A 26,236-nucleotide genomic window follows, 5' to 3' on the forward strand; every position below is an offset into this window, starting at 1 on the left:
TGGGCTTATAGGCGCGGAACTACGGTAGCGCCCCTGACCTGGGGCACTTTTCTTTCAAAGTTAATCGCAGATGGGGCACTGTTCAAGAAAGGCATTTTTTAAATCCTGGTACGTTTAACGTCATCCACCATTAATATAAAAATTAAGAAAAAAAGGAGAGTGTAAAGTTTACTACTTCTGAAGGATAAATTACTTTGCGAAACTACTACTGGAGTATCATGGTTGATTCAACAGAAACTGCAAAGAAGAAGAATTGTGATTTTGATCCCAACTCTACTAGGGCAATTGACAACTCCAGAACACTAGCAAAACAGTACCAAACTTGCCGATCCACTTGACTACAAGCCTGAGGAGGGCACTATAGGGCTTGAAAGTGCTACGTCACAGCATAGCAACAATTTCAAAAATTCAAAAACTGGATCCACTTGGATCCAGTTTTTGTATGGATCCAAGCACATTTCAAGCAGTCTTACCCACAGCATGGTGATGTAGCCAGTGAAACTGACTGATTTGGCTACTGGGGGCGGGGTTACAACTGGTGGCGAAATAAAAGTCACACCTGCATGCGACATGAGTGGGTTGCTATGCACCCACATACTTAGGCAATGGCAAAGTCACACCTTAGTGGATCCAAAAATAGAAATCTGATGTCAACTTACTACTCCCTGGCCGTTTTGACGTCATCACTTTCAAGCCCTATTCAAGAGAGGTCTGTTTTCTCACTGGCTCTCAGAGACAGGGGCACTATTCAAGAGAGGGCTCTAATTGCGAGAGTATGGTTATACACACACACCACGCGCACACACACACACACACACACACATGCACAAACACAAACACACACATAAACCCCCACACACAAACACACACACACACACACACACAGACGCACGCACACCATGTACCATGTATACGCCCGTCGCAAGAGAAGCGCGCAAATCTGCAAATGCACTGGATGTGCACCCGCAGATTTTCTCTTATAGCAACGATAGCGGATCTGAAGCGTGGACACTCACACAATCACCACGCTCACGCGCGCACACACACACACACACCTGCACGCACACACATCCATACACACCCATTCGCAGACACACCTTTAAACACCTATGTGTACATACCCAGGCGTGCACATACACACACAAGCGCGCGTGCGCGCTCACACAAACAAACAAATGATCAAAATTGATATTTTCACCAAGTATCTGGCCAATCCACAATCATGTGGAAACCACGTGAATCGCCCTTGAGTAGTATACAAACACACACACACACACACACACACACACACACACACACACACACACACACACACACACACACATACACACACACACACACACACACACACACACACACACATACACACACACACACACACACACACACATGCTCGCAATCATGCACACATGCCGGAATACATATGCATACACACACACACACACATGCACACTCGTTGTGACACACGCGTGCACACACACACACACACACACACACACACACACACACACACACACATCCACACATACTTTGACTTTCTTGACCGATACCTCGAAGAGGCAATGCAGAGTTCACAGATGCTAGCTTCAGATCAGAGCGAATGTCTGGGTACACACTAACACACACAGACACACACACACACAACACACACACACACACACACACACACACACACACACACAAACTCACACACACACACACACAAACTCACACACACACACACCACACACACACACACGCACGTACGAACATGTACCCACACACGTGTCCACACACAAACACACGCCATCACATCAATGCACAGAATAATCTTCAGTAGTCAGAAATAGAAGGAGGGTGCATTTAAAGAAGCACATGCAACAAGTATAATACAATGTTTATAACAGCCCATGGCCATAATCAATAGCAGTGACACAACAATTATTGTGAAATAGAGAAAAGAATCACCACGAAAATCTGAAATGGTCATTTGAAGTTTTCTAAACAGCAGCTGGTCGTGATTGAAGGAATCAGTTGACTGTAGAGTTCATGACTTCAAGGCATGAGGCTTGTATAATACTCTTACATGGACTTCATACTGGCAATGTTCACGTCAAAGTGACACACTGTGGAAGAAAAAAATGAAACTGTATTCCATTTTGTTCATACGCACATGCCAAAACGCATGGCACACTGGTCATTAAAGGGGAAGTATACCCAAAAATAAATTTTCACCAGCTGTAGTCCTCGGGGTGCTGAGTCGAAAGGTCTTGGTTCGATGAAGCAGAGACTCTCCCTTCCTCCTTTTTTCCCAATCGAAATTGCCACTTCCACCAAAACTGGGTTACTGCGCCCTACTAGGTGGAGATTCGTATGCAGAATGTCACTAAAAGCACCATTTTGTTCTCATAAAGGAACGGCCCATAATGTTGTAGTCTTTTGGACGCTGAGTCGACTGGTTTTGGTCCGAAAAGGCTGTGATGCAGCGTCCGGCCCTTATTCCCAATCGAACACGGTTGGGCAGGCGGTCACGTGCTCAATGCGTACACAAGTCACCTGGTCACCGTGCCCGCAGGCAACAACTTGCAGCCTGTTCGGGCGCGTTTCTGTCACTTGACTTGAACCTTTGAGTTGAACCTTGGTGTGAAGGTTGGTGTGAAGGTTGTTGCCTGCAGGCAAAGCGAGCAGGAAACAGGTGTACGCACGAGCACCTGACCGCTACTCAAACCGTGTTCGATTGGGAATAAGGGCCGAACGCTGCATTGCAGCCTTTTCGGACCAAAACCAGTCGACCCAGTGTCCAAAAGACTACAACATATAGGCCAATCGCAGTCATCCGTGCATTTCTAAGAATGAAAAGGTGCTTTTAGTGATATTCAGGCATACAGATCCCCATTTAGTAGGGCGCAGTCAGTCAGGTTGGGTAGAAGTGGCGGGTTCGAATGGGATTATAGGAGGAAGGGAGCGTCTCAGCTTCCTCCGACCAAGAACATTCGACTCAGCACCCCAAAGACTACAACTGGAGAGAATTTGATTTTGCAAAGGAAATAAACTGATGATAAACTTGCTTAAATCTGGTATGCAGATCAGGATACTACCTGGCAATAAGTTTAAAATCACAAAGATTGGCATGTTCAATACAAGAGTTGTTCTTGATCTGCTGGACGGTTGGAATTATAATTGTGCACTTTCATTCTAGATGGGATTGTAGTAGTAAGAGAAAGCTAAAACTACTAAAACTGATTGAGACAGATGTCATGATGTTTCCCTGATACTGTAAAGCGTGTTTTCGACACTCTGAGAAGACTGGTTTGGCACGACAGGTAGCGACGTATCTTGTTGTATATACGGATTGGTGGCAATGGTGCATGGTTTGAACACGTCCTGGTCATTATTGGCACTTGTTGCCTCTGAGAAGCTATATATAGATGTTGGTTCCGAGGAAGACCCTGAACGACGCTTTTGTTTCCCAGTATGCACATTGTCAACTGCCAACGGTGATTGTGACGAGATTGACAAACGGGGTGTAGACGAAGATGATAGTGATGACAGTGAGAATCGGGCTGTACGAGTAGGCGACGACATTGATAGTGACGACAGTGAAAATCGGGCTGTGGTTGACACGGAAGGTCGACTTTGCATTGAAATGCCTTGCAATGCAAGACTAGCTGATTGTCTTCTGGTGCGCCACATTTTAAAGGTCTTGCGCACCTGACGGGAACGGAATATGAAAAGCAGGAGTATAGCCACACCTTGAAGTGACTCGACCACTACAAACACAATCTGTGTGATCAAGTGTTGACTGACCAGAAGCAGAAAGGCAAGAATCCACGATAAACCCATCACAGTGGAGATGGTGGTAATCGCTGCAATCAAGTTTTTTATCTGTTGCATCTTTTGGCGATGAGATTCCCGCTTCAAGCGCTTTGTAATTTGTGATAAAACTTTGCAGCAAATTAAAGCGTTGTGGATCAACATTAAAGCCAGTGGTGTTGCAAATGTTCCATAAAACACTGCATTGTATCGCATCGCTCCGTCTCGATTGAACCAGCATCTGAAGAGGATGACCACAAACACAAACAGAATTGTATCAGGTCTAGAGGAAATTCGTATCTGTGCAGATTGCTGGGTAGCTGCACGAACACCTATGGTACTGCGAAGTATCACAGGTTCAGGCTACACACATACCCCGGCTGGTGGCATTCAATTTTTTCCTCAGACTTTTTCTGCTTTCACCTCCTTCAGACTTACATGTTGTTAAAAAATTGATATTGTCAAGTCATCTGAGTTGGGGTGTGCAGCATGGTTCCAAATATACTGTTACTGGTATCGATTTGTGTACATGTACCCAATTATGCCATTTCACAACGTGCCAGTGATTCACAGCGCCACTAAATGCTGACCGATTGGACATTTGACTCCAAGACTCGCTTAACTCGCATGACCCAGAGATTGATCAGCTCGCTCTTTGTGCAGTGAGGTATCAGTTCTCCTCTGGGAGTCATTCCCGTTATGTAGCTGTGTTCTACTGTACTGTAATCGCTTGGCTGGTACTTGTATATGTTTTCTTGTTGGTATTTTTCACCAAATGTACTAATTATACTGCTGCCATGTATGCAGTGGTGTGATATGACTTACACTGTTTTTGAGCCATAGCCATCCATCTTGGTGCTAGACGCTACTGTGATGACGATCACAGCAGATGCACCTGATCACGCAATGAAATCAAAGAACAGTGAAACCAGCAAAATTTCAAAGCCAAGTACCTTTTCGCCAATTATCCTCCTTTTAAATTCATTCACTTTTCACAATCTATTCACTGTTCACAAGTCTAACATCAAGCAACCGTTGTCCGAATAGGCTGGATTTCTGAGATCATGGAAAGCACAGATTTCAATTTTCTTCTTCTTCTGAGGTTCCTTTTCTTTCGTTTCACCTTCCCTTTTTCATCAGATATATGAAACATAGCAAGGTTGAACCAGCCACCTGCCTTGGGATTCAGTGAAGATATAATGAGCAGGTATAATGAATCTGCATGCCTGGCAGGTCAATATTCTCCTTATCTGCTTTCACGGGACGCCACCACGTCATGGACAGGTAACAAATGCTGCTCCTACACGGCAGGGGCATCAGACACGGTACGGTCACTACGGTATTGACTGTACGACCTTTTAACCCAGGTACCCCGTGAATCAACAAAATACACCGTCATCTGGTCTCTAGATTTCAATAAAAATTCAGCTCAGCCCCCCTCCCACATGAATAAGTTGTACTTCAGATGGCTGACCGTACCACACTAAGGTTGCGTTTGTTCGGTGCCATTCCGCCACCATTCCAAAGTCATTCCGCCGTGCTTTGATTCCGGAGCGTTTGTTTGATGCACTGGACAGCGTTTGTTCGGTGCAATTCCGATTCCGGTCGCGGAATGAAGGGGGCAGAATCGATTCTGGCGATTCCTAAGAAAAAGTGGAATGAGGGCTCATTCCGAGCGGAATGAAAATGTGCGGAGGGCTTCGTGAAGTTTGTCGTTGCTGCATACTATGGCCTCCCCAACAAAACGCGATTATTGATATACAGAAATGTTGGCGGACATCGTCCAGGGTATAGGTTGGTACTGTAACCTCCGGGACGGCATAGTAACTTGTTCGTGGTATTTTGACCCTTCGCCGCCTGATAAAGTGTTCGCCCGGGATCGTTGATGAACTGGAAATATGCCCCCTCGCACCTCAGCTCTTCATCGTCGTCGAGCAGGGCCTCTAGAATCATAGGGAGGGCGAGCCAGAACAAAGTGACCCAAAGAGGCACCGAGCCTGCCACTTCACTTCTTCTTACAACTGTGCCTCGTCTCTGTCAAATAAACACGAGAGCTAGAGACGTTTCTGTGACTGATACGAGGTCGTATAGCATGATGAAGTAGCGGCCAAAGCCGCCTGCAGGCACCCTAGTTACGATCGCTCGTTCATCTACGCCGTGTTTGGCCGCTCCTTCATCATGACTGTCGTAGGGACATGCAGAAACTTACGGAAGCATAATAGCAACTACCAGTACTGGCATGTACAGTCCATTTCAAAACTATAGACGCGTACCTAGGCAAAAACCGTTATGCCAGCATCTATACCACATAAAATCTGTGATCACTTTGTGCATAAATTTTTCCAAATTGGGCGTCTGTTATCCAATCGTTTAGAAACTATATGAGAGTAATTGTGGAGCGGTCCTGAGCAATATTCCGAAAACTATTCTCAAAAAGTTCCAGCCAAATTTGAAATATTTCAAAAACCCTACGCGTCTATAGTTTTGAAATGCACTGTAGTAGTCTTCGCAAGGCTGCAATTTGTGCAAACAACAGGTAATACATTTCCAGAGTGGCGCAAAACGTTTGCCAGATTCTCGAATCCATGCCGACGCGTTTGTTTGCTACGCTCATTCCGATTCCGCGATGGGTACCGACGTCATTCCATGCCCATTCGGGAATGACCGAACAAATGCAACCTTTTAAAAATACCTTCCCGACACCCCTGCACGGTGGGGGAGGATAGATTAGATCCACCAACCAGATGCCATAGCTATATAGGTGACATCCTATTTATTACTCAGTGTATTATTAAGTGCATTCACGCAAGTGTGGTAGGATTGCCACTCTTGCTTTTGCCATTCAGGACACCACCTATTAGGTATAATAAAAAAAGCGTACAGTGCAGAACTTTGTGTTGAGAAAGAAAGAACGATCAGGTACAATCCAATTGAACAAGAAGGCGAAGAAGCCAACAACATCCAGAGATAATTCTATTGTTTTCGATGTATTGTTTCGAAGGTGGGATTAGTAGTCCACTGAGTTCTTATATATTATATACAATAGCGGTACTTGGTGACAAACGCGAGCTGAACCATCCAAGATGGACACGTTTCATCATTCTCAAATCCGGACAGTGATCAACATGAGATACCCCAAGCACATATCTAACACCACACTGCACAAGCCATGTAACACTGAGCCAGTGTGGAGCATGATTCAACGCCACCGTCAGCGACTCTTTGGTCTTGATGCATTCCGCCTCCCACGTGACACTCCCGTGCAGCAAGCCATGGCAGTGCATTTCGAAACCACCTGTCGAAGTGATTGGGCTGCATATCGAGGACGCCCCTGCACAACCAGTGTGGGTATGATGAAGACAGATATGACCCAAGGGGGGGAGGGGACAACTTTCGGACATAAGCGACCTCACACGGATACGCAACGTAGCAGCGGATTAGTGTGCCTGGCAAAGCCCTCGGCAAGGCTACTGTACTTGAACTGGGAATAACATCCCGCCTCCGAAACATCCTATATGCTGCATGTAAAAAAAACATTGTGCCAGTCTGCAATCTTGCAATTCACAGTTGGATACAGCAGGGTTGGAATATTCCACCCGCTTTCAAGCAGGACTTGATCCTGGTACCTTTCACTCCTCAACAGAATCATGAATCATCTTAAAATGACCCATATGGTCTTTGTGCATCTACTTATCAGCCATTTTTTGTAGTTTTAAAAGTAAAATCATCATGCATACTAACTCCACACTAATCCCACTTTGTCGCCTCTTGAAAACCTCTACAATTATACTTTGACAACAGACTCCAACCAGTAAGGCCAGTTACCAATGGAACATGCCATGCAAATCATAACTTTTGATACCATATCCACAAGCAGTAGAAAAAGGTACAGTGGCACCAAACTGTTAGCATTGACAGTTCCCTTACCTGCGGCAATGAGCCACGCATACTTTCTCAGTTTACTCTTCTTCGTGCGGTCAAAGACGTGGACAACACCCCGGTGCAGCTCTGAGCAGGCTATGGCCATCATGGAAAACATACACAGTACACTGAAATGCAGCAATACAGCCACTGCCTTGCATGCCATCGCGTTGCTCGTCTTATGTGTGAACATGACTAGCAGAGTCGTAACGAACGACGGCACGCTTATCTGAAGAATGAGCAGCTGAAACCTCTTCTTGCGTAGTTTTCTGTTTTATAAGAAAGGAACAGAGGAAAAGACACAAAGTTATTTGTCTCGCCACAGTAATCCTTATACCTAGTGACTGTTGCCTTAAGTCTCCCAGATCCAGAATCCAACAAACACAGAATGCTAGCATTTAAAAAAATTTGCTCTGTGTTGAGAGATGGCACATGGTGATGCAGTTAATGCCGTATCAAATAGATGACTTGCACAAAGATTGTCTGGGTTCGAGACGGGGCAAGTGGACCTTCTGACTCTGACTTCCCCACCTTTTGAGTTCGTGACTTTCGAAGTTTCGCTTTTTGCCTGAGGAATTTTTTTGGCTAGAGAGTAGAGTTGTTTTGATTCCGCTTGTATCGTCATGCCGAAGCGCTGCTACGCTCCTGAATGCACTAGCAGACGAGAGATGGAACTGAGGCTCCCATTCCATACGTTCCTTTCCGAGCCTGCCGGCCGGGAGGCAGAAAAATGAGGGAATATTTTTAGTATCATTGATTTGGTGTAGGCTGCAACAAGCACGTCGTGGTCCTGAAGTGTGACTACTTTCCCGCAGTGGAAGCGAAGTCGAGCACAACGAAAGTTTGTGGACGTCTGAGAAAGAACTCGATTCCCTTCGATTCGGCTGCACTAGATCCAGAGCGACTCTCTCCTGAGGACAGACTGCGGAGAGGCCAGGAACCTGCCGAGTCACGAGTGGAAGCCCAAACCACGAAAATGAGGGGTGCAAGGACTGAGTGTGAGAGCCAGATGGCCTTTAGTAGTACTTCAAGTAGTATCTGAGTTGAAGGAGAGAACAAGTGTGCTGGAGAAACGCTGCGAAGTCCTCAGGCCTAATGTGTACTAGCTACTGTTGAAGTCTCACTTGTTCCGATATGAACACTTCATCAGCCCTGACTCTGAGCAGCTGTATCTAGACTTGGACTTAGGCCAGAGACATAGCATTGTAAACCTTACTGAAGCCATATGTATCCAATGCCTGGCTCTAGTGAGAAAGCAGTTTGGCGCAGGCTCGCAAAATATGATTGAATCAGGGAGTGGTGTCACATTATACCTCCCCATGATCAGCTGGTAATGACGACGATGCGGCTCCGGCTGGGTCTCAGTCTCAGAAAGGATTTGTTGGAGCATCATCAAACAGTGCATTCGCCTTCATCATACACTGGCTCCGTTGCCTACAGTAATTCACATTTTGACGGGGCGCGCTGGGACGATACGGAAGGAGCGGAGGGAACCATTGGAGTGCTCATGATGCTGGTTAGCGGAGACGGATGTGAGTGTCAGGAACGGGAACGCAACCGCACTACTGTACAGATCAGGAAGCGATGGAAGAGTTGAATCTGTTCAGCCTTCCATGCCGTGTACAGGGACACAAGCGTAAAAATGGCTACATTTCGAATGTGAACTGGCGATGGCATTGTGTGGCGACGAACACAACTGCAACTGTTCAAATTTCAGCATTTCGAACATTATGCTTCTCATAATAACTCGCCGAATGGCTCACATGACGGAGTTGGACATTACCAGGCTAGGATTATCATTTGCTGTATTTATGGATAGTCCTTGAGTTTTCAGATGAAGTGATTTATCTTTTCCTGTCCTGTTGAATCTGTTCAGCCTTCCATGCCGTGTACAGGGACACAAGCGTAAAAATGGCTACATTTCGAATGTGAACTGGCGATGGCATTGTGTGGCGACGAACACAACTGCAACTGTTCAAATTTCAGCATTTCGAACATTATGCTTCTCATAATAACTCGCCGAATGGCTCACATGACGGAGTTGGACATTACCAGGCTAGGATTATCATTTGCTGTATTTATGGATAGTCCTTGAGTTTTCAGATGAAGTGATTTATCTTTTCCTGTTGTTCCTTTAGTATGGCACAATGTCCATGGCTGCTTCCTTGTCTTCATAACAGATTGGTATAATTAGCATGATTCTGCTCTTTTGAGAAGAAATATAACTTTCCTTTCGGAAAGGAAGCCCAGAAACGTCAACCCCCATGGACTTGATGACTCTCGTCCATCGACGTTAACTGTCGCAATAACTGCTGCATGTATGTTGTGCAGTGCGAACCGTACAAGATTTTACAGCTCACCCACGCCTTCCCAACAGGCTCATATATCCCGTACCGTTAGCGTTACATTGAATATGAACTAGGCTAGCACAGTTATCCTTCGTTCTTTTGATGGCGGCGGGTAGCATGGAACTTGACGTGTTCTTGGGATCCTCGTGCCACACTTGCTGTTCCCGGATGCCATATTATTGGGTGCATCGAGGTTGCTTCTATGCTCACTGTTGTTTAGTAAGACAATTTTTTTATCTATTTCACCGAAGAATAAGGCAAGAGTATTTTGGGTTGATTTGGACGCCTGGCTTCTCTTCACATAATAATACAGTCATGTACTTCCACTCAGGGAGTAGTACAATACCTGCTTCCACTAACCCTACAACAAGTGCACATGCATGACTCATGAGCTACTGAAGACAGTGACGGTACTGATCATGTACATGTACATGCCGTGCACCGTTCATTCATGCTGACAAAAATCTACAGAATCTACAGACGGTGGACACTGGTGTAGGGTGCCCGCAGTGTAGCCTGGGTGGGTGCACTTGCCCCGTCTCACTCGCGGCTCGGATCTTTGTGCAAGTCATCTATTGACACAGGCATGCGCAGGGTGCTCTACTGTTTGAAAGGTAGGCCATGCCAGTGGCAGAGCTTGACCATACAGCAACATGCATTCTTTTACTGGCGTTCATCTTCAGTCATTGACTTGGCAGGAGGAAGGATACTTACTTGAAAGCGGATAACACGATGATAGTGATTAGAAAGCACACCAGGGACACTGAACACAATGCGTAGCTGATGATAGTGAGGATTTCACTAAGAGATGTCTGGTCTGGAATCTTTGGAGAAAGCAAAACAAAACAAAAAATTGTGAAATGGAAAAATGTGGGCACACGTTATGCGATCTGAGTTCTTAAAACCAAAAATAATGTTTTTGACAGGCTGATTCGATTTTGGATAAGGAAGTGTATGATTCTTGTTTGCCGAAAAAAAGAAGAAGCAGTGTTCTTTCGAACAACGAACATCTGCAATGTGTGTTTTGTGTGTTTGTTCTTTTCTGTATACAGTCAGACCTCGTTTATCCGGTCCTCGTTTATCCGGATCCCTCGCCATCCGGAAGAAAATCGCTGGTTACCGATGTGCAGCATATGTTATGCATACAACATAACCGGACCTCGCGATCCGCATACCGGTGCATGTTTTTGTGTACAAACTGGTTAAAATGTGTACAAAATGCTTCGTCGTATCCGGTTGCACGTGGCTGGCTAGCGCCTGCAGAAGCTAGTATCAATGAGTTGTACAAGCAAATGAGGTCCTTGACCTGCTGGGTGTGTGCGGACAGCACCAGTTGCATGCACTTGTCATTTTTCTCGCTTGTTTTACATACTGGGCCCGCTAGTTGTACTGCATAGGACCCGTCTACATGTATGTATGATGTCACTGCTTTTGACATGCCACATGCATATACAGTATGTGTGTTCAGTTATCCGGTTACCTCGCCTATCCGGATGTTTTTGTGGAAAACAGATGTGTGCGGTTAAGCGAGGTCTGACTGTAATAATATTATTTTATTTTTGAATGTTTCGCTGTTGTCATGTTAATAAGTCATTATTAATGACATAGAACGTCGTGCAAGCGCTGAAAAGATCTTGAGCAGTTTGAACCAGTCTTCTTTCTGTCTTGAATTGCAAGGGCCCACCTGCATGCCCATGTGTCGAATACAATGTGTATAATATATTGACCAAGACGAGGTCTATATTTCCCATATAGACCAAGTCGAGGTCAATATCCTATTTATCACGATTCTTTTGCCATAACCCCCAAATTTGATCCTTTAGGAGCCATTTTAGCCATTTTAGTATAGCATTCGCACTATAGTGTACATAGGATGTTGCCTATTTTGGGTAAAAGACTGTAAGAATATCAGGGTTCAGCATCTGCAGAACAGTGGCTGGTTGGTATAAGGGGTTGCTTGAGATTCATGCTGTTGTGGGTTCGAATTCTGCTTGTTCTCTTCCTTTGTCTTCTTTCTTTCAAATTTTCTTTTTGAAGTGGAGAGTAAATTTCTAGTCCCTCCAAAGTCAAAAGATTACAATGCCTGAGTGGTCGATACAAGCGGTCGATACAAGCGGTCGATATTACGGCGATATGGGTAATATAGGACCAGTCAAGGATCATAAGAATTAGTGGAGGGCGATAGAAGAGTGATAAAAGGGAGGTTCTGCTCTACGTCATGGGAACGCGACGCAAAGAATCAAGGGAACTCTCTTCGCATTCCCGTAACGTAAAGAAATCCTGTTCTGCTCTACGTTCACGTAGAGAAGTCACGTGGAATGTGTACTGGGAATTTCCCCTTCCATATTTGGCAGTTTTCTGCCTCCACTCGAATGATACCCAGCGGATCCGTACGCATTTTCTTTGTGTGTGCCACAACGTAGAGAACCTAATCTACGCATAGAAATCTGGACCCAAAACACGCGAAGCCGTAGACTCTAACCCAGACGCCTCCTCTCTACATGATTGCTCTACGTTTCACGTATAGCAGAACCTCCCTACTATGTAATACTTTCACCCCTAGTTGACCTAAGTGTGGTAGCTTAGCCTTGTAAAATGTCTACTTCAAAAGTATATCGGTGCTCGGGTATAACTTGCACATACCGTAGAACCTGTGACTACCGACCACCCCTTGGTGCCAGCAAAAGCGGTCTTTAGTAGCAGGTGGTCTTTAGTTAGAGGTTTGCACCGCGCGACCATATATGTATATCAAAATGCAGCTAATACAATTCCCCAAGACTTGCGCAATGCCATTCTTATTTCAGGTCAAACAACACTTGGAGAGAAAGACGGAGAGACATAGAGAGAGCCAGAGAGAGAGAGATTAATTTTTTTGCGGACATCAAATTCAGCTCCTACTTCTGAAGCCAGGAGTCAAACGTTCCCTGTGGAAGTTTTGTTTTGCGCTGGGCTTCAAATTTGTTCATGCGATCAATCGTACCGACTGTCCTTGTTGCGACTTCTCGATTGCTTGAACGCGATCCTTCAGCATCAGGACCTTGCGGTGCTGCTTTGTTTCTGGATTCCTTGATGCTATCGTCCATTCGTCTGTATGACTGGGGTGACAGAGCCGCTCAGTCTTCCTTTCTCCTCCGAGTAGTATAACATCGATCAGAGAGCGCTTTCGATGCGCGTTTCCTATCATGTTTATTCTTGACATCGCTTGAAATTCTGACAGGTATAGTGCAGTCCACACCGACTCCACAGTCAAAATGACCTGCGTTCATTTCTTCAGCTGTGGTATCGAAAGATTCCTTTCAGGACCACGGAAAATCATCAAAATTTCAAGAAGGAGCTTCGAGCAACTTTTGATTTCCTACATCGCGGTCGCTAGTTACGGGTCAAAAATCGTCTTTGGGACAAGAAAAGGCGGTCGCTGGGCGCGTTCAGCAGGTAACTGTTAGTCGCTAGTCACAGTGAATTTTGAATGTGAGACCGTCCGTGCCTGGCGAAGTGGTCGTTAGTACCAGGCTGGTCGCTAGTCACGGTGCCGGTCTTTAGTTACAGGTTTTACTCTACACCATAACCTGCTACTGCTTGCATGGCTTGCTGCCAAAATATCTCCTAATGTGCACAAGGTATCACTCACTTATTGCCATCGGTTATTCTCTGCATCTTGTCACATTAGTCTACCTAGATAACGTTTTGCTAAGAGCTGACCGATGTACAAATTCCCGCAAAAGGCAAGACTTGAGTTTAAAAAGCAAGCATAGCTCTATCCCAGGCACAAAAGGAAGGCTAGGCAATGTGGGATTTTTTGTTCAGATGACCACCACCCCGTATTGGGTGCTGGCATACACCTTGGGGCAACAATCGTGTACTTTGCTACATCCAATTCGGTGACTTACAATCAACACAGCGAAGCTAGTGAGGTGGTTGCACTCACAAGACACATGCGTGTTGTTCACCTCACTGCGCCAGCAGCCATTTGTCAGCCATTCACCTGAGCATAAACAAATACATAAATATGTAAGCAGACATTTTGTACAGTCATGCACTTATACTCGCCCCTCGCCCCTTCCGCACACACATGCACGCACGCACACATATACATAATTATGCTAAATATGCATAATAGCACCATATCAAAACAGGCCTCACATGATGCACTTCACTAGAGATCAACACAAGTACAAGTTCTTCAAAAAAGAATATGGAAGAAGGGTTACGGAAAACTAACTATACTTACTCTCTGTGACATTCCAGTATGCACACACCACCTTATTGGAGTCAACATTTTGATCCTGACATAGATGCAGACCCAAAGACACAAACGTACATGCACGTACATGCACGCACACACTCACACACACACACACACACACACACACACACACACACACACACACGGGCAGCACACGGAAAAGGCACATGCATGCAAACACCCACCCAAACACACAGGCACGCACACAATCCTTCCTTGAAAGTGAACATCAAAAAATAAAGTGAGCATAGGTGAGTAAACTCGTCAGACTCTCAAAGATATTTGAAGTTGAATTGAAGGGTAACTAGCCGTTTTACTGACTGTAAGCGCATACACCAACTGGGATACGATAGTGCAGCAGTCTGTGTACTGCTAATTGAGATTGAAAATTGGTATTATGATTATTACCAGCACCGGTCGAGGTAGTTCAAAATCCTTCTCGCTAATAGAGGCTCAAGCACCATTGATTTTGTTGCGAACAGTTTTCTCTCTCTCTGTCTTTCCCTTTCTTTGCAGTTGTTATCTTGTCAAGTTCTTCATATCTATTAACAATTTTCTTTTCATGGCCATGGAGTGCATAATTATACTCATTTCGTTTGGTCTTTTTGACCCTCCACTGTGTATCTACCTCGCTACAGTCGTGGCCAAAGAAATCTGATCCGCGGGTCAAAAAGTAGTGCCGTGTTTCCATTTCAACTACATCATTCAATTTCCAAAACTTATCCCAGGACCACAGTTACCGCAAGAGACGTTGCACTGCTTTCGGCACATAGGTGGATTTATTCCCGTAGCTATGCAAAAGACGTTACTTCAGTAACGTCTGGCGCTAGCCAGGGTCCACACAGCTTAAATTCCGTGTTTGTGTCGTCGGCATGCCTGGCGCTATCCTGTACAGTACCATCAAATACAGCTGGACAAAATATTCAAATAGGGATTTCAAATGCAAGATCATAACGTGAAGCAACTTGGATGAATGAGTATGTATGCGAAGTGTATCGGGGGAATGCATGCAGGCGATAGTGCGGGTTCGAATCCTAGGTTATGTCTAGGGATATCAGCGCGGACACTGCTCACCAAAAACCGGCTCAGAGAGTCAGTATTCTGACGACTTCCCGATGCAGCTCGACCTTGATTTTGAAGTTCGGAACATTTTCAGAGAGAAAGAGAGAGGTAGAGAGAGAGAGAGAGAGAGAGAGAGAGAGAGAGAGAGAGAGAGAGAGAGAGAGAGAGAGAGAGAGCTAGAGAGAATGATTACTCAAGCTAATGCCTCAGTAGAGTCACTAGAGGTTCTGGGCACACTGATAGGCTCATATCATCTGACGATTGTGCCGTTTGTTGCAGAGCATAAGTGAAAACGCGCCAGAAGATCGGCGATCGAGAAGTCGGATTTGAGTAGATTTGCCTTTCGCTATCCTCGGGAGCCGCTCCTGTTGCCTGTCAGAACCAAACCACGTCTCCACACGACTACTCAAATAAAACCCTGACCACACCTGACAATCGATGTCGCTGCAACAAAGGCCCATATGCACAGCGATGTGTCAGAAATGCAGAAATGCACAAGAACGATCGTCGTCACCTTTCGCGCCACGTGGAGCATGAACCACGGGTGTTTGCAGTGCATGAACTCTGGCCAGTCGTCCCCGTACGCAAAATGCGTACGCATTTGGATTTATCGTACATTTCCTCGTGTTTTGGGTGAATCTGAGCGGTACGACGCTGTCGAATTGGGCCTGAATTTGCCCTGAACTAGCCGCTATCGAAGTAAAATAGGTGCTTTCAAGGCCACACGGGAACACTGCGGCCATGTCTTCTTTCCTGCGTCGTTTGTTTGAAAATCGGAGGGTTTTTGAGCTCGTAGTTTCGTCTTCGTTGTGGAATGGCTGTGCGTAAATTCTCCTTGGGCTTGAAAGTGCTACGTCACAGCATAGCAACAATTTCAAAAATTCAAAACTGGATCCACTTGGATCCAGTTTTTGTATGGGTCCAAGCACATTTCAAGCGGTCTTAATCACAGCAAGGTGATGTAGCCAATGAAACTGACTGATTTGGCTACTGGGGGCGGGGTGACAACTGGTGGCGAAGTAAAAGTCACCCCTGCATGCGACATGAGTAGGTTGCTATGCATCCACATACTGAGGCAATAGCAAAGTCACACCTTGGTGGATCCAAAATACAAATCTCATGCCAACTTACTACTCCCTGGCCGTTTTGATGTCATCATTTTCAAGCCCTATTACCAAAGTCACACCCCCGTTTATTACATTACTAGGAGTTTTGCCGGCAGCCACGATAGTTTTTATCCCTGCTTCCATACGTCCTTTCATTGAACAGCCAAACGAAACTTTGTCGCGCACCTTAGTTTTTTTGTGGCGCGGGGTCTCAAGTTTGTCATTTCGAGTTGTACACAACAATCGCATCAACACCTCAAAGGACCAAAAAGCCAAGTGAGCAAGTATTTCAACCTTGCAATTCTGCCTCACCTACTCTGAAGATGGAGACTTCTACTCGGTAGCAGATACTCGTATCAATAAGCTGGGAGGGAGAGCGTGGCGAGTAAAATGTCGGGATAAAAAGAGCCACATTCTCTCTCGGAAAAGGTCGTCGTTCCTACACTGGCTACACACTTGCTCTACCCAGCTCTGCAGAAGGCTAGATTTTGCCTGCACGTGCGAGATTCGCATTCGCTGCGCACATAGGCAGAGTCGAAATTTTTGTACTCTCGGATTTGCCGCCATCTTGACGAGTGGCCACTGCGAAACACCCGTGGAACGCTTCGGTCAAAATTCCTGCCAGCTCTCAACATCCAATATCAAGTATTTCTGTCGGGTTTACCATTGAATCCAGAGCTTTTCCCCGGTTAAATCCAGGGATTTTCAACTCGGAGATCCTGGCAACGATCCGCATGGTCGCCATTTTCAGCCCTGAAAGAACCCTGTCGTTTGGAACGAAAACGGCTTTGCGCCTTCCAACGAAAGCTACAAATCGATTCCAGAACACATGGGTGGCCAACATACCAAAGAAGATCCCATTCTGCTAAGCAGGTAGCCTGTAACCACCATCTCCTTGCAAGGAAATTTCAGCCATTTCTCCTTCGTTCAAGATAGTTTATTTCTTTCGCTCAGGGCCTTTGCGAATGGAAAAAAAACATTTCCATCAGTCATCACGCATGATGAGCTACAGTCCATTCATTGGAAAATGGCACCCTAACTTTTTGGTGTCTCTCTCACATACAGTGAAACCTCGTTAAAAAAGAACACTGATAAGACAAACTTTCGCTTAAGGAGAACTAGAATTCCAAGCGCTATTGGATTCATCACTGTGTATTACCTGGGTAAGATATATGGATAAGAAGAACTCCCGTTATTGCGAATAAATACCGTCGGTCCCTTGGTGTTCGTCCTAAAGAGGTTCGACTGTAGTTGTAGATATCGTGAAAACAACAGTACATCCTACATTGTGTGACCCGTGCAATTACTCCTTGCCACATTTGAGGCCAGAAAAGTCCAAGAACAGGGAAATAGAAATTCAGCCAGGTTTTACAAAATTAGGACAGGTATGCCATGGCAAAATGTATGGAGAAGCAGATCCAAAACCCTGATTTTTGAGATTTAAAGTGGGTTTTTGATCCTCAATTCGGCCCAAATCCGACTTTCAAAAGCCAGCGGGACAGTTTCCGATGAATGGACTGTAGGCAAAAAAGCATAGCGTAAGGCCCTGAGCTTCCAAGCTCTCGTTTTTGCCATGACTGCAGAACCCATGAATGCTACAATCATTTTTAAAGTTCATCAATAAATTCAAGGATCTACTTAGCAAGTACATGATGCGACCATCTCTGGATTAGTGTGTATCTACAATATCTTCATGTGTTTTTGGAAATCGGTGTACAGTGGAGATTGGATATAACGACACTCTTTCGGGAGAGAACAAAATGTCGCCATGTTCGATCTTCCAATTGAATATGCAATATGTATCAAAATGCCAGGAATTGCTTACAGATGCGCATGTGCATAATTCATATGGATTTCAGATGTACATGTACATGTATGAGTCCTTACGGCATGTACATAACAAAGTACATCGTCCATCGTATTTCAGCTCATCGCACTTCGGCTCTGCAGTACAGTGCCCGGTGTACAACACGCTTGGCCCGAAGATCCTCGCATGTGGCACAGACATATTCCATGCATGCCAGTCCGCCTGATATATACAGCTGTAGCGGAATAGTAGCCTAACTTTATGTAGGGGAAATTCCTTACACTCGATTCACTTTCAGGTCTTCGGGCACCAGAAATGTGTCACTAAATCTGATCTTTTGGTATATTCGCGGTCGTTATACCCGATCTAAAATGTATTCAAAGGACTTGTGAAACGACTTGGGCAACAGAATACCAGAATTGTGTCGCTAAACTCAATCTGTCGTTATATTACCGAGGTCGTTATCTCCGATCTCCGCTGTACTAGCAAAATCTGAGTTGTAATGTTGAAACTGCGCATGAGCTTCTGAAAATACAAAACAGGGAGTTCTAAGGACTAGCGATGCTATAATTAAACTGCCAGTCTGACAATACTTGTACAGGGTGGGTACGTTTGACATAAGCTAGGCCATGTTCAAAAGACAAGTTACTGAAGAGGATACGAGTTACCTTGACTAACCTGGATGTTGAAGACAATCTTGACAGATGTGGCTGTGAAGTTTAGGTCATCCGATTCTATGTCGGCGAACGCAGCACTGACAACTGGTGTGACTACTTCATACTGGCTATCACTCCCGCCTACATCTGTGAAAAGATCGGGATATTTGAACACCGTGAACTGCATTGGAAGCACCGGACATTCACCAGCTTCTGTGCCCGTGCTGCCTAAACTGTTCCCATTTCCAGGAATAACCGGCATGTAGATGGATAGGAGAGATGTCCGATTCTGCCTGGTGGTGTGTTCACCAGTAACGATCATTTCAATTTCCTCCTCATCTCCAGCAGACAGAGCATCTAGAGAGAACACCAAATTGGAAACTGGTGGACAGACAACCGACATGGCTAACTGCGGTGTTGATACAACCAACAGTGAGTTCTCAACTGGTGGTATGCTGTCGAGGATATCCTCACAGGAGTCAAGCACCCTACAAGAGCAGAACACGTAGAAAACATTTATGAAAACTAAGTTCCAGGTTGATGTGTTAGGGTGCGATGATTCATTCGGTACCTCATACTGGATTCGCAAATGGTATTCGTGAGAATGGTTTTCCGCACTGAACTTGGATAAGCGTGCTGCACTTACATGGCAACCTGACGACCATCACCCGGATCGGCTTGAGAACTCTCTTGGGTGCTGCCAGTGTCAACGTATTCCCTGCAGCATCTTCTTCGCTTCTTCATGCAGCCTAGCTGTGTCACAACTGAGCTCACCATGCTGGCATAGCCGTTTGTCAAATTCTTGACCTGAACATTAGCATGTACAAAGAAGAAGTTTGCTCAGCAGAGAAGCTCCGTTTGTTTTCATGAAGTGGACAGTATTTATATATAAATATATTTCCACAGCCACCACACCTATGGGACAATACAACCCAACTACAAAACAACTACTTTAACTACTAACTCCGCCCAAGCAAAATTATCGCTTAGGCCACCCATAATTAATTTGTTGTTTCGATCATTAGGATCACGTGTGCACACACGCATGTACATGCGCAATAAAAAACACATTTTGCGGTCAGGTGGAAAATGGCGGTCGGTCAGGTGACCTGTAACAAGGAATTAATTCTGGCTGGCCTTACCTTCACACTTTCTATAACACTGATGTTGAGCCAATAGTATTAAGCAAAGAGAAAGGAACAATAAGTTACAAGTTATGACTAACACACCACCAAGGCGCCAGTTTTGATAGACAGAATTCGTTGAGATTTTACCTTGCAAAGCAACAAAATCTGGAGATCGCTGACTTAATTTGTCCCTAGAATATGTAGTCTTACAGTAAGTTCGCAAGATAGACAAACATCTTGCTTACCATTCTCTTCTCGTCATCATTAACAACCGTGCGCCCTTGCCATCTACATCTGTTGCCAAACGTTCTTTTGACTGAATCTTGAAGATGTATCAAGGAGCAATTCATCTCTGTTCTGTCCTTGAACCTCGTATGACGTAATTCTGTGGCCGCTTTTGTAATCAAATTGGTTTGGTGAGATATATCTGCTATATCCTGTGGGCAGAGTTGGAACAGAATTTTTTCCATATCAGTACGGTTATATATGTATGCAAGTGAAAGATGAACGGAAAATGAAGAAGGATGTAAGAGGTGCATTCTACCTGACTCCTTCTGGACTACATATCATGCTGACAATGCATTATCCAAAATCTTACCTCGATTGGTTTAACACCATCAACGGTTCTTATAAAGGGATCCTTTGAATTTCCGCGGCAACTCCGAGGCGGTGGTGGCGGTCGTCTGCTGGGTCGTTGTCGACATCTACAATCTCCCCTTGAGTAGATCAGAGGCATTTCAGCTAGAACGAGACGTGCTACACAATCCCTCACGGTCTTGCCAGGCTGCACGCAGTAGGGATTCAATATCGGCTGACCACATCGATGAAGGCAAGACGCTCTAATGAGACGCCTCCTGTGGTATCGGGGGCAGCTGGAGTGCACTCCCAAAGCTGCGACCCTCATGCATGTTCTGTTGAGAGTCAAACACGTCGCGTTGGCCAGTATGGAGCATTGCCTATACTTCCAAAGCCACTGTCGACAGCCTTCCGGTAATTGCACGTCTTCCGGGCCTTGTTCTGAAAAGCAATGCCAAATACATGAGAGAGTATGTCAAGTACATTTGTTAGGCACTCTCCAACTCCATCTTGCACTTCTAACACTTCTATTCCCACGAACAAGCTCTATCCTACATGAAATGAATGGAAAAGGATTGCCAATATTTCGCCCACTAGGCATCTTTAGGGCATTGATGAGAAACAACACGAGGCAAGCAAGAACTACATGATTAGAATATAGCTAGATGAATGTTGCAGAACCCATAAATCACGGTCACACACAATTGGCAAGAATACTAAACAGTCTTCACTGGCAAGGCGACCAAAGTCAAATCAAATAACAAAACCGTTGAATGAAATCATTCGGGGATTACAAAACAAAGGATGAAACCACACTCGTAGGCACCATCCGAATATCACTTTATCCAAAATTGTAATAGCAAATGGCCACAAGAACAAAATTACTTTGAACTGCAGGCCAGCCACCTACCATCAAACGTGCACTGATCCGGGCACAAAGCTGGCGCATAAACCTGAATTCTTGGAGAACATAGATAGTCGCATTCTTGGGTGTGTCGTGGGTCTTTTTTGGTCGCCTTACCGGTGAAGACTGTTTAGCCTAGTGGGCGAAATATTGGCAATCCTTTTCCAGTAGGCTACTCCAGTGCTGCTGCATTACGCATTGCTCGCTACTTTTCATACAAGTAGTTAGAGCACTCTGGCGCTAGAGCGACGAGCAATCTGTCTGTGGTGCCTCCTTTGCACCATGGCTGGTGGCTCGGCCCACTTAAAGCTCGTAACTGTACTGATGAGGCCCTTTTCGCTGAAACAGCTTGCTGTCTACAGCAGTGGGTAAAATATTACTACTTAGATACATAGCACAATATGTCTCTTACTGCAATTGTTGCATGACTTCTTGATGACGTTATCAGCACATGAGCTTTGGTTTGTTTCAACTAGTAAGCGACGACATTCGGAATACGCTGGGGAACACAATCCAGTAGAGACCACCTTTTGAAAACACTGGCTGCTTTCATGTAGATAGCTGCAATTACTGTCTTCGATCCGGTATGTGTGAGAATCTGGAAGTTAGGTAAAGAAATCATACCACCACATCACATTACAAGAAAACAATAGTACTTAGCCAGTGCTGGATGCAGAAAACTTAAATGACCACTGGTCACTGGGCTTCCATACTGTAGAACGGGTAATTTTAGCGACTATTTATTTTAGCGTTTTCCCATTGTCAACCGGTTAGCCACGTTTCATTTTAGCGATTTGCAGCGATTTTACTCACGGATCACCAGCGCACTACTAATGTCTCAACGGATTAGCGACTTGAAACTTTAGCGAAAAGGAGTGGATCGCTAAATTCACTAGGGGTTTTACGTCGCTAAAATTACCCGTTCTACATTATCCATGTTGTCTATTCCATACGTTCTATAATATGGTAATTCAACTTAGCACGACGCTAGTACCCTTCATGTACTTAGCATCATGCCAATACACTTCCGCAAATATGCACGTAATCACAAGAATGACACAACTCACTAGACATGGTAACCGGTACTTGAAGTGTTTGTACAGTACCACATTTTTACCACATTTTTACCACATTTTTACCACATTTTTACCACATTTTTACCACATTTTACCACATTTTTACCACATTTTTCCACAAGAGCTATTGCCGCAGGTATACAACTTGGAACAAGGACACAGGTCAATTCTATATTTTGAAACTTTCACCAGTGCGCTGTTGATTTAAAAATTTCTTCTTGTCAGGTGAAACACATGTTCAGGCAGGGGAAACATTTACCAAGTATACCTGGTATATCCACTGTGCAAAAGATCTAATCGCAAACAAAAAATTATCACTGGTGACATACCTTGGTGGACAATGCCATAATTATAATTATTCGGGTCCTGATTTTCACAGAACCTCAGCACTAACTTCACATTGGATAAGGCAAGGGTCATAGTGACACCCACGACAATGTATCAACATCTTCTTTAGGGGTAACGGGTAGATCTGTAAATCAATATTTCTCTGCGTTGGCTAATTGCGACTTTTAAACATGGGCCTACAGTTTTGATCTTTTGAGAATCAGATTTCACCGACTCAGCATGACCGTGTAGTATAAGAAATACTATTGTAGCTAATTAGTGTAAACTACAAATTACCATTCATTGTTAACGTATACGTTGAGTTGCAGCTGGAGATACATGACGCTGCTGCCAATGTGCCGAAAGGAACTTGGCAATCTGCGGTCACTATCTCTGCAGACATGCTGGTGTTCTTGAAGCAGGTGTGATTCAGCTGGAAACAGTCCAATTGGGAGGACTTGACACAAACATGATGGTCTCGTGCTTGGCAAATGGTCAGATAATCTTCCGTGCATCTGAGCTTAGCATCTGAGTACAGGATTCACATGAGGGAGACAACAAAACCCAGATAGGCACACAGATGGACAGACATACCAAAAGACAGGCACACAGACATACAGCTAAACACACAGAAAGAAAAGCAGAACAATCTGACATAAACTTGATTACCCAAAAGAAGAGGCAACAGCACATATTCAGTGAGGCCATATTTAAGGAATGGTTCAGAACTAAAGAGAGCTGAACCGCACAACAGGAGCGCGACTTGATACTGAAGAATACATGGTACTCCCTCTAACAAGCAAAACTTGAATCATGTTTTCTTCGAACAAATTACTTTGAACTTGTCAACTGTCCAATCACTATAATATTATCTAACTTTATCCTTCACCGTTTGCTAGGCAACTTTCGACACAATGAGGATATGTGTTCAGTTTCAGGGCAGTAACAATCTCTTGCGACACCTAGAAAGGCCCAGAGAGCGTAAGGCGCCAAGACACCTACTCAACAAATATCACTTTGGAACATGGTGCTCTCACTAACGATTGCAGGCTCACAAAGAAGGCTCAGGTTAAAGCCAAGTTGCTGGCAGCAAACATTGAGCCATCCGAGCAAATTCGTAGCCATGGCCATTTGCTTAGTATTGTAACGTGGGAATCGAACCTTTGAGACAGCTGAAGGTGACATTATAACGAATTTTGTCTAGAAACGAATTATCTCTTATCCGGATTTACATGTAGGACTGTTAGATGCATTTTGTCTGGGGATTTATTGTCTGCTTATGAGATTTGTCTTGTACCCGATGTTGTACTAACGGGAGCAGACCTGTAGCACAGTAAATTTCCAGTACAGCACACAGCTGATGGCAAATATACCCTGCACTGTTTACTCTACATCTGAAGCCACTTGACTCCAAGATAGTGCGTTACCTACCGGAATATGCTTTGTTACTCATCTGTTCCGTATGGACAGCCCCCCGCCCCCCCCCCCCCTCCTCATCCCTCCCCACCGCCCACAACTATAATAATATATTATGCAGACTTTCTGTAGGCAGATGATGCTGCATCGCTAACAGGTTCCAGCGATCATCTTTACTAGACGGGAAGTACAAGAGCTGTGCATGGTCAATGTGTCACATTCGGAACATACTGAGCAGGCAATATGGCAATTATCGACGAGACATAATAACACGCACCTTCCCAAGCATGTCCAAATGACAGAAGTAACAGTGCTGCTGCCACCTGTACATAAAGTCATCCAAAACCAATATTCATTTGCAAAGATAGCAAATTGTATGTGATGTTAGCACACTCCTGAAGTTTCAAAGCAGGGTGTTTGCCATTCTTTGGCGCAGAAGAGTTTGTGGTGGAAGATACCACACTACTCCACTGCTTTGCCCCTCGTGTACGTATAATTGTGTGTATGTGTATGATTGTGGTGTGTGTGCGCTTGTGTATGGTGTGTGTGGGGGGGTCGCCGGGGTGACCATTTCTATTTTGTTTGTGTATGTCTTCACTTGTATGGATACGTAGGTGCCTCATACTGCTAGAGATGTGTTCAGGTTTTCGTGCTTTTCCGACTCTACGAGCAATCGAAACTCGTAAACGTGTTTCCGTCAAAACATCCGAAATTCGAAATGATGACCACCTACAATGTTTATCCTGACAGCACAAAACATTTTCCACTCTCGGATTCGTCATAGTGACAAATGCAAAGAACTACAGTAGCACAAATAATTGCAGATCCAATATCGGACAACGCCATATACGCGTATATCTATCTCTCCAATAAGTAAGTTTCATGATTTTCTTTAGAGCTGTGCTTACCCAGTACGCTACGTGTAGCATCATGCCAGCATCTCGGGCAGTTTGGAATATTAGTACATGACGATGACGATGTAGATGCCACATTAGCTTGAGGCAGAAGCTGAAACTGTTCCTGTCTGTGCTCTTACTTCACGACAACTACTCGTACCTGTAGCGTTACCTTTGCGGTGTCGCTTGTATCTCTCGCGCTTGCATACCATAATCTCTGCATTCTACGACTCCTAGTCCATGGCATACGGCATTGTTGAAGCAAATAATAATTCATTCACTGCTTTGAAAAGCAGCGTTTCGTTGACAACCCATCGCTATAATTTTTATCTTCAAAGCGGCGAAAATACGTATCGGCCAACTCAGATCATCATCTGGAAATGAAGGACCGAAACTCGAGAGTAGACCTGGGACTGGGTCATTACACAAATACGGACAATGACTGCTAGTATGTCACAGTATTGTGTGTCTGTTCCGCTTCATCGGCGTGACGTCGCCTCCACGCGCCGCCTAACATGTAACATCAGTAACACGCTAAAAAAAGACAGTAGTCCTACGCTGGTGGTAGATTTACATGGTATCCCCTGGTCGGCCTGTGTTGAGAACTGAAGTAAGTATTTTAGTTAGTTCCAGTCGCGTGTAGATCTATGCGTGTTGCGCTGGCGGACGAAACCAGCACCTACGAAGAGATCTACATTATTCACCGCATTGTACACCGGCTGTAGCTAGCTGTAGAGACAGTCAGCAGATGCCCAGAAGTGATGCGTTGCACTTCTCGACCACACCATGGTGTGGTGGAGAACTGCAACGCATCACTTGATGCAAACGAACTGCAACGCATCACTTGATGAAATTTTCACTTGTAATGCATTGTAGTTCAACACGAAGCACAAGTACAAGCAGGGACTGAGTCCAACACTGACACGATAGTACTATTAGTAGTAGCCAAAGATACAGTGAGCAGCAGGTGAATCATGCT

The 26,236-nt window shown here is 44.8% G+C and overlaps 1 protein-coding gene across 1 annotated transcript; it reads right to left on the reverse strand.

Moving 5' to 3' along the window:
- Positions 1–1,809: 1,809 nt before the first annotated feature.
- Positions 1,810–25,696, reverse strand: LOC135819684 (adhesion G protein-coupled receptor L3-like). Its single transcript, XM_065332938.1, has 14 exons — positions 25,270–25,696; positions 24,639–24,684; positions 23,243–23,473; positions 21,955–22,140; positions 20,661–21,079; positions 20,308–20,499; positions 19,582–19,742; positions 18,958–19,423; positions 14,290–14,344; positions 13,949–14,043; positions 10,776–10,885; positions 7,720–7,982; positions 4,618–4,687; positions 1,810–4,033 (listed from the first exon to the last, which is right to left on the reverse strand). Exons 1-14 carry the CDS (start codon positions 25,351–25,353, stop codon positions 3,235–3,237), a joined length of 3,177 nt encoding a protein of 1,058 aa, XP_065189010.1. The 5' UTR covers positions 25,354–25,696; the 3' UTR covers positions 1,810–3,234.
- Between the last annotated feature and the right edge of the window lie 540 nt (positions 25,697–26,236).

The sequence above is a fragment of the Sycon ciliatum genome, chromosome 6 (assembly GCF_964019385.1).
Source record: "Sycon ciliatum chromosome 6, ocSycCili1.1, whole genome shotgun sequence".
NCBI lineage: Eukaryota > Metazoa > Porifera > Calcarea > Leucosolenida > Sycettidae > Sycon > Sycon ciliatum.